General features: G+C 35.5%; 1 protein-coding gene across 1 annotated transcript; it reads left to right on the top strand.

Moving 5' to 3' along the window:
* Nucleotides 1-7,983: 7,983 nt before the first annotated feature.
* Nucleotides 7,984-8,785, top strand: RPL10L (ribosomal protein L10 like). Its single transcript, XM_047737617.1, has one exon. It carries the CDS (start codon nt 8,066-8,068, stop codon nt 8,708-8,710), a length of 645 nt encoding a protein of 214 aa, XP_047593573.1. The 5' UTR covers nt 7,984-8,065; the 3' UTR covers nt 8,711-8,785.
* Nucleotides 8,786-9,389: the final 604 nt, after the last annotated feature.

Below are 9,389 nucleotides of genomic sequence, written 5' to 3'. Positions count from 1 at the left end.
TTTTAAGATAATTATTTTGGAGAATTGAGTTAAGCGATGTACAGGGAAATATTTTTATAGATTAATGAGATACATGTCATCCCTGAGCACAGCTTTACTCTTACTTTATCTTGTGTATATATGTTACAGTAATATGGTGAACTTCCACACAGTGATCCTCAAAACTTACCAAATTTTCTAGAAACAACTTGGTAATACCATTTAATTATGTTAAATGGCCTATTTAAATGAATGTTAAGACACACTTTTTAAAAATTAAAACATATGCAAAAATAATCTACCTCATTCCATAAAGAATATAGGCAAATTTCAATTAAGATGATAAGGAAAGTAAAGCTTTAGTATATGTTCTGCTCCTGAATTCCTTAAAATTGTCTTTAGAACTATTTTAGAATAGGGGCGCCTGGGTGGCTCAGTGGGTTAAAGCCTCTGCCTTCGGCTCAGGTCATGATCTCAGGGTCCTGGGATCTAGCCCCGCATTGGGCTCTCTACTCAGCAGGGAGCCTGCTTCCCTTCCTCTCTCTCTGCCTGCCTCTCCGCCTACTTGTGATCTCTGTTTGTCAAATAAATAAAATCTTTAAAAAAAAAAAGAACTATTTTAGAATATTATTTTATGCAATCCCAAGGAGAAATAAAAAACAATTATCTTCTAGATTTAGTCAAAATTTTACAAACCCTTCTACTGTCCAGTAAAGAATTAAGAATTCTTATTTCTTTGAAATCAAGATTTAGCAAAAATTGGCAGGTCGTGGGTTTACTTTGTTCATTTTAATTCATGTTGCTACATGCATAACTTTTTTTATGTGGATCACTGGCACTATTTGTAGTTAATCCACATTTTGCTGCTTGAGTGACTGATGAGAAGCCTCATTATAAAATAGTACTTTGTCAAAGTAGCCAGCCTTTATTTATGACCAATTAGCTCCTGGATGTTGACCTCCAGGTAAATCAATAAATAGGCTGAAGCTGCTTTTGCTAGAGCTCTATAGTAGTATTTCATGAATATATAAATAGAATAATAAAACAAATAAGTAAAAATAAATAGAATAAATAAAATAAATAAATAAAATAAAATAAATAGAATAATAAAAAATAAAATAATATATATAAAGAGAATATATAAAGAGAATAAAATAAAAATAATTAAATAAAAATAAAATAAATAAAAAATAATAAAATAAATAAATATTTACCAAGAAGTAAATATATCTGTCCATATATGATCTATAACTTAGCATATGATCAAATGTATTTTGTCATTATTAAAATAACATGAAGAACATTTATTCTTACAGAAAATGCTTAAAATTAATATAAAAATCAGGACATAAAAGTGGTACATATAAAATTATCGTAAAAAAAGGTCAAAATCTTTAATATTTTAAATATTAAAATTTTATTTTAATATTTATTAAATTTAATATTTATTAAATATAATATTTATTGTTTGTTCATATCTTTATATTTTGTCATGCATATATGCTAATTCTTCAATAAATATGCATTATATTTTTAAGCAGGAAAATAATTACTTTTTGAGAGAATCTTTAGTTCTTGTTAGCCTTTTATATTTCAACTCTACTAAGCACTATAAACTAGATTTCTATTCTCTTTTATGTTGCAATATCTCCACCATTTATAAATGGTTTATTAGGTCTTTGGGGTGAAGGATGGAAATTACAGAGTTTGAGATACCCTCAAGTTAGAAGGCACAGTACCCAAGATTTTCCTCATTTCTGATATCGACTACAAGTTTGAGGGATTCCACAAACCAACTTCAGTTTTGATAATTCACTGTAAGGACTCACAGGATTCACTGAAGGCAATTATGATCATGGTTATGGTTTACTACAGGTAAGGAAGACAAATTAAAATCAGCTGAGGAAGGAAGTAAAATAGAGTCTGGGAGGATTACCAGACCAAGGAGCTTCCTTATCCTCTCCCTACTGAGTTCAGATACATTATTCTTTTAACATTAATTTGTGACAATAGGCATAGAAACCAACCAGGAGAATTTGTCCAAACCCGAGTGTTCAGAGTTTTTATTGAGAATTCATTATGTAGCCATGATTGATTGACTGTGACCATGATAACTAAAAGTCTCCAGGTCAAATAGTACCACTGACCCAAAGACTTCCTTCACATTGCTGGTCTTTCTGGCATTGTCAGCCCTCAACTTAAATCACACTGATAGACTATCTAGTATCACCAAATTCCCTAGGTAAAGAGAAAGACCTAGAAATTACTTCCTAGAAGCTTTGGGCAAGGTTAACTTCTTTACACCGGGACTAAGCAGATCAATAATGTAGTGATTTACCATGTATCCCAGATAGTATGGCATTTTATTTCTGAGCCAGTCCTCAGTATTTACTGATATAGAGAAGACCAAAATGCAAATGGATTAAAATGTTTGACGGGTGAGACAGAACTTTTAAAAAAGCCTTCCAAAGTCAGTGCTTTGTCAATTGGAATACTTATTTCATAATTAAAGAACTCTTCTAATTCCTAAGGTTGACAGTTCACTTTCATTAAGCAAAAAAATCTGTTTAGTGGATAGAGATTGTCCATTAAACATAACCTAAAATACAATGGGGTGTTTTGGTATAAATGATTAAATAATATCAACATTTAATTAAATATTGGCTCATGCATGTCTGTAAACCACATAAACCTCATTTTATTGGCAAACAACTAGGGCAGCAGGGAAAAAATAACATTGCTCCCAACATTAGTCCTCTTAAATAAATGGACAGGACTTAAATATAAAGCACAGGAAGCCCATGCACTCAATATATGGGAAGACAAGCCCACCCATAGCACCCTAACCTAAGATCAGAATTTTCAGATTGGACTAAATCTTTTTAAGAGAGAAGGGATTTCAAAAACATATGTAGATTCTTTGTACTGAGTCATTTTTAGTATAGCACTTTTATTATGCTTTATTATAGCATCTTCATTATTTTTATTATAAATTATATCTTTGTTATAGCATTACTTAAATATTTATTTAAAAACTACACATCAATTCTTATTGCTCACTATATAAAACTGACTAAAGTGGTTTATAAATTTTGTGTAAGTATGAAACCTAAACAAGTAAAAATTTGAAAACTAAAACCAATCAAATTCTAATGCATGTATTTATGTGTTACTTCTCTCTGAATTCATCCTCACCTATTTTTTTCCTAATTTTCTGGAACAATATAAAAAAAATAACTCTTTGGGGGAAACTTGTGCTGTACTACCAAAGCATGAAGTTAAGTGTACATACTCAGTTCCCATATCCAAAATAATAATCCAAAAAAATAATATATCCAAAAATAATAATAATAATAAAAAGGATTCCCCAAAAGAGAAAAATCAAAATGAAGTACCACCCAAAAAAGAAAATGCATTCATTAGACATTTGGGACTAAACACTTAAAATCATCTGAATATACTTCTATTCAGAAAATGTGCATTTGTCAAATAGATAAAGGACCATTGTGAAACAGGTACATGAAAGACAGGCAGCATGACCACACATTAGCCATGACAATGGACACAATCATCTGACTTTGAATAAAAGCCAGCCATAACCATGATTCTTACATTCACTACACAACTCTAGGAAAATCTCAAGTTGTTCATCTAGGCTATCAAACATTTTGAGATTACACTTTCCAGTGTGAAGTTACTACGAAACACAGATGAAAATGACTGTTCATCATCGGTGGAAGCTTTCACACTTCATTGAGAGCCTAAGCAGGAACATGTCTCTTAATCACAATATACCATCCAATACCAAGTGATGAGAAACTTCATAATGACTCAGTGATCAACAATGCAGATGGTTTCAGCAGCAGGAGAGGACATCCAGGGTGCATGCCAGTATATTAGTATTAATATAATAGACTTCAATGCATAATTTTCTTTGAGAACAAAGTCCAGGTTTAGCTCTTTGTGAAATGGTCGCTTTGTGATATTAAAGAAGGAAAGAAAGTGCTGCATTGAACTGATCCATAGGACTATTCCTTTCCAGTCTTTGCATGAACGCAGAAGTAATTTGATTGTCTAGTGTTAATTCCAAGTACATAAAGACTGCCTTCATGCACAAGGCACCTAACCAACATGTACAGGTGTATATTGTTTCATTGTGCCTCATTGTATTGTGCTTCACAGATATTACCTTTTCTTATATATTAGAAGTTTGCAGCAACCTTGTGCTGAGCAAGTTTATTGGTGCCATTTTTCCAATAGCATTGTTCACTTTGTGTCTCTGTGTCACATTTTGGTAATTCCTAGGATATTGAAAACTTTTTTCGTCATTATTATATTTCCTATTGCTAGCTGTGATAAGTGATTATGATAGACTTAAAGCCCAGATGATGGTCAGCATTTCCTAGCAATATCATTAAGGTGTGTACTTTTTTTTAGACATAATGCCATTGTACACTTAATAGGATAGTGTACACATAGTATACTATGTGTATACTGTTTAATGTATAGTGTAAACATAACTTTTATATACACTGGGAAGTCAAAAAACTAATTTGACTCACTTTATTACAATATTCACTTTATGGCAGTGGTCTGGAACTGACCTCCCAATATCTCTGAGGTATGCCTGTACAGAATATTGCAGACTTCTTACATAGGAGTTGCAGAATAGGAAAAAGAAACCATGGAGGAAAGAATTTTTCAGAGTCAAAGCTGAATCATCAAGCTTCAACACATTTACCTGCCTTCTTTCTAAGAATTCCTAGAAAATGATCTCTTTGACCCATCCCCAAATTTATTTTTCCAGATTATGCATTATTAGCATTAGCCAAGTTTGTCATCTTTATTTTTCCTGGGTATGCACAGCTAAATGGTGGCATGCTGAAGCCAGCTAATACTGGCTGACAAAAGCTGACTGTGTGCATCTGTTCCCATCTTCGTCTTCATTGATATGACATTGGTGACTGAAACTGATGATGGAGTATGTACACCACAGAGGTTAGTTAACACTGGAAGTTGTGATTTTCCTCTCCCTGCCCCTGCTCCCCAATGAGCAGGCTATTAAATATTTACCAACACACCACTGCACCTCAACAGTGTTGTGTATTCATTCAAACATTTATTATCATGGGTCACATGATTTACCAAAAACAGGTGACAAAACAGTGAGCCAAATAGACATCGTTCTTGTTTTCACAGCACTTAAGAGGCTTATGTAATTGCCATGTCCCTTTCTTGTCTTATTCCTTAACTTCACCTACATATGTTCTACTCATTCTTTAATCCATCTCTCTTTTATATGACACCAGTGTCTCCCTTTGCTAAATTTTTACTGTACTTACAAAAGTAATAAATTTAGCAAATAAGAAAAATCTGATTTTCCATGTGTTATCTTGACTATATTTCAGGCAACTTCAAAGCAGACAAGTTTTATAATTTTTTGCAAGGTTTGCTTAGCATGATACACATTGTGGGTGTCAGGAGCTGGAAGATAGGGGACACTCAAATTTTGGGGACTGAGGGAGGCTAATGCTTTTAATGTTTTAAATAGAATAGTGTGGCTCATGCATTTTCACAGCCCCTTCCTCCCCCCCACAATACTTACAAAGCTAGGGAAAGTAGTTTAAGTGGAGAATCCCAGTCTGGCTCTCACCTTCTCTACCTGTCCTCTAACTTTGTCCTGCAACTGTGAGGGGGCCCCATGCATAAATGTGACAGGGTGACCAACAATTTTGCCTGGGACTAAGGGGTTTTGGAGGATACAGGACTTCAATGCTAAAATTGGTACAGTTCCAGCAAGCCATGATTGGTCACCTTTTGGATTAAGGAAAGAGGATTATGCAAACAGACCCCGATAACACATCTCTTGGTCAGAGAATTCTAGGGGTTGAAAACCCAAAGCATGACCTGGAAAAGGGTCAGTGACTGAGATGGCACATGAACTCTGTTTGGCTATATTCTTTTTACTTCACAGACTCCTTTCCCCCAGAATAATGATAGAGTCTAGGTATGCAGTAGTAGAAACAGATGCAAACATATTTATAAAGTGAAAGATATTAAAAGCATGCTTATACTATCCTCATTTCTTTTCTTCAGTCTTGCAAAGCTTTTCTTTCTAACCTCCCCGCATCCATTTCCAGTCTATTGGCCATATTATATACAACAAGAGTGATATTGACCATATTATACACAAGAGTGATAAAAAAGATAAAGACTTTAAAAAGAGTAATAAAAAAGATGTTTAAAAAGAGAGATATTAACTGTATTATATACAAGAGTAATAAAACCTGTGTAATGCTCTTCAGTGGTCTTAAACAAAAAAGCAGAATCCCTAATTTGGCAAAATGAGCCCTACATGACACACAAGGCCCCTGTCATACACAATTCTCATATTATGCCACTAATCCCCTCACTCATGGTCATACTGGCTTTACTTTAGTTCCTTAAATGGTTCAAGTTCTTGCCTGCTTCAGAGTCTTTGCATATGCCAAGCCCCGCATGCCACAGTCACTATATGAAATCCCTTTCCGGATAAAGTTGTCCCTGTCCATGCCTCAGGCTTGCTCAGGGCTTTATTCCAGGCTCTCAGGGCTCACTCTGCTTTTCCTTTTTGGCACATTTTGTACTTAGTAATATGATGATATATTATTTGAGTTTCAAATCCTTTCCTATACTTTATAAGCTCAGTGAGGGCAATACTACATTCCTTGCTGCTTTCTCTCCATATTCAGGTTTACCCAGTAAATAAGACCTATTTGAAAAGAATAGGAATAAAGAAATAAAGGAAGAAAGGAGAATAAGCAAGCTTTAATATAGTATGGAAAAGTTCTTTAAATTGGGAGTTTTAATATTTCTATCCGGATATGGATACTTTGTAAACCCTACTCACTTTAAAGATAGGAATTATTTTGTCACAATCTATTTGTTTCTCTTTTTATTTTACTTTTTAAAAATAGGCTCCACGCTGGGTATGGAGCCTGACATGGGGTTTAAAACTCAGAACCCTGAGATCAAGACCTGAGTTGAAATCAAAAGTCAGATGCTTAACTGACTGAGCCACCCAGTGACCCTATTTGTGTCCCTTTTAATGAGAAAGCATGAGTGGAGTATATTCACATTGGAAGGACTTTGTTCCATGATGTCATAGAAGTGTGAAACAGCATTAAGGAATCAAAACAAAACTATAAAAATTCAAGTAGAGATTATAGATTATTCATAAATTCTCTTTCTTTCATTTTCCTCCTTCTCACATTCCGATCCCAATCATGAGACTTACAAAATCTCGTATCAGGAGAAAAGTATTAAACTCATCCTCAAGTGTAAAAGATTAATAAGGCATAGTTCCTCTCCTATAGTTTATAACAGTTGTAACACTTGAAAATGCAAATAGTCTTAAGTTGAAAAATTCAATTGGTATTTCAATTTTGTGGATGCGGTTTTGATAAGATCATTCCATATGGCCAAATAAAACTACCAAAGTTTCATGTTTCTAAAGCGATTATCAAGCAATAAATACAATAGATATGTTTTCATTCTCATCTCTTTTTGAACCTTATCAGACAGACTATGCCAAGAAACCACTTTACCTAAAGAAGGAAACCACATATTTGAGAACTAGCAATCCTTCTATAAATGCTGGTGGGAAATAAGAGTTCTGGAAAATTGATTTAGACAAACTAGACACAAAGTATATTGCATAGCTAGAGACACCTTCCTTATTTAAACTGTACTGAAAGTATGTCTTTTATTCTTAAGACAAAGCCTAGGGCAAACGACTTATGCCCAAGAGGGACAGCAAGAAGTGTTTCTCTGGCTATTGCGACAAAGCCCAATTCGTTACCTGGCAACACGAAAATATACGTAGCCACTGTCTGCTCTGCGCATGTGCCAAGTTGGACCCACAAAGGCATAGAGTGTCGCTGTATCTATGGTGGGGATGTCCTGAAAGAGCGTCTTCTTGACGTCATCAGGACTCTATGATTCCCATAGGGGAAGATGGGCAAACGTAAATAAGGCGCATGCGCAGGCGTGTGAGAGCGCGCCTCTTTCTCTTCGTCGCCGGCCGGCCGAGGTTCCTGGTGTTGCCATGGGCCGCAGACCAGCTCGCTGTTACCGGTATTGTAAGAACAAGCCATATCCAAAGTCTCGTTTTTGCCGCGGTGTCCCTGATGCCAAGATCCGTATCTTTGATCTGGGTCGGAAGAAGGCGAAAGTGGATGAGTTCCCTCTCTGTGGCCACATGGTGTCTGATGAATATGAGCAGCTCTCCTCTGAAGCCCTGGAGGCCGCTCGAATCTGTGCCAACAAATACATGGTGAAAAGCTGTGGCAAGGATGGCTTTCACATTCGAGTGCGGCTTCATCCCTTCCATGTCATCCGCATCAACAAGATGCTGTCCTGTGCTGGGGCTGACAGGCTCCAGACAGGTATGCGCGGTGCCTTTGGAAAGCCCCAGGGCACAGTGGCCAGAGTCCATATTGGCCAAGTCATCATGTCCATCCGGACCAAGCTTCAGAATAAGGAACATGTGATTGAAGCCTTACGCAGGGCCAAGTTCAAGTTCCCAGGACGCCAGAAGATCCATATCTCCAAGAAGTGGGGCTTTACCAAGTTTAACGCTGATGAATTTGAAGACAAAGTGGCTAAGAAGCGCCTCATCCCTGATGGCTGTGGAGTCAAATACGTTCCCAGTCGCGGCCCTCTGGACAAGTGGCGAGCTCTGCACTCCTGAGATCTTGGACAGCATTGACTCCTCTGACCATGCTGGTCTGATATGCTTACCAATAAATATTATTCACTGACAAAAAATAAATGTTTTTTTAATATTTTAAATATTTTTAAGTGTATATCTGATTTTTAGGATATAGAGTATGAGAGAAAGTGTTTATATTAAAACAGAATTTTAATGGCAAATGATACTTTCCTTCGAGTGAGAATGAAACAATCCTTATGTGATTTATAGAGACAGTTATTACAGTTCTAATCCAAAAACTTTTAACTTGGGACCGTAGGGAACTATGTCAAAAGTTTTGTTTGTAGTGAAGTCATAAATTATGTAGCTGTAGTCTCACCTTGAATAAAAATATAGCTAGAAAAAAAGATTTGTAGAGGTAAAAAAATCGTTCTTGCTTATGGAAAACAAGCAATAGGTATGAAAATAATGATAGGTATTAGTGATATTTCACCTACAATCTCGAACTAAAAAATCCATTCTTAAACTTGTTGCTTATGTTTTCCTTATACATTTCTGCACATTGATTTTAGAATTTCATATGACCTCCAATTATCAGCCTTTGGACAGCTGGTTATAACTGCAAAAGCTTTCCTTAGATAAGCCTTTTATTATCTCACAGTCAGGAGACAACAGTCCAATCTTTTCTTTATCACCTAAAGGTCATAGGTTGATAACA

Source organism: Lutra lutra, chromosome 7 (assembly GCF_902655055.1).
Source record: "Lutra lutra chromosome 7, mLutLut1.2, whole genome shotgun sequence".
Taxonomy (NCBI): Eukaryota; Metazoa; Chordata; class Mammalia; order Carnivora; family Mustelidae; genus Lutra; species Lutra lutra.
This window is presented reverse-complemented; position numbering and strand designations above follow the sequence as displayed.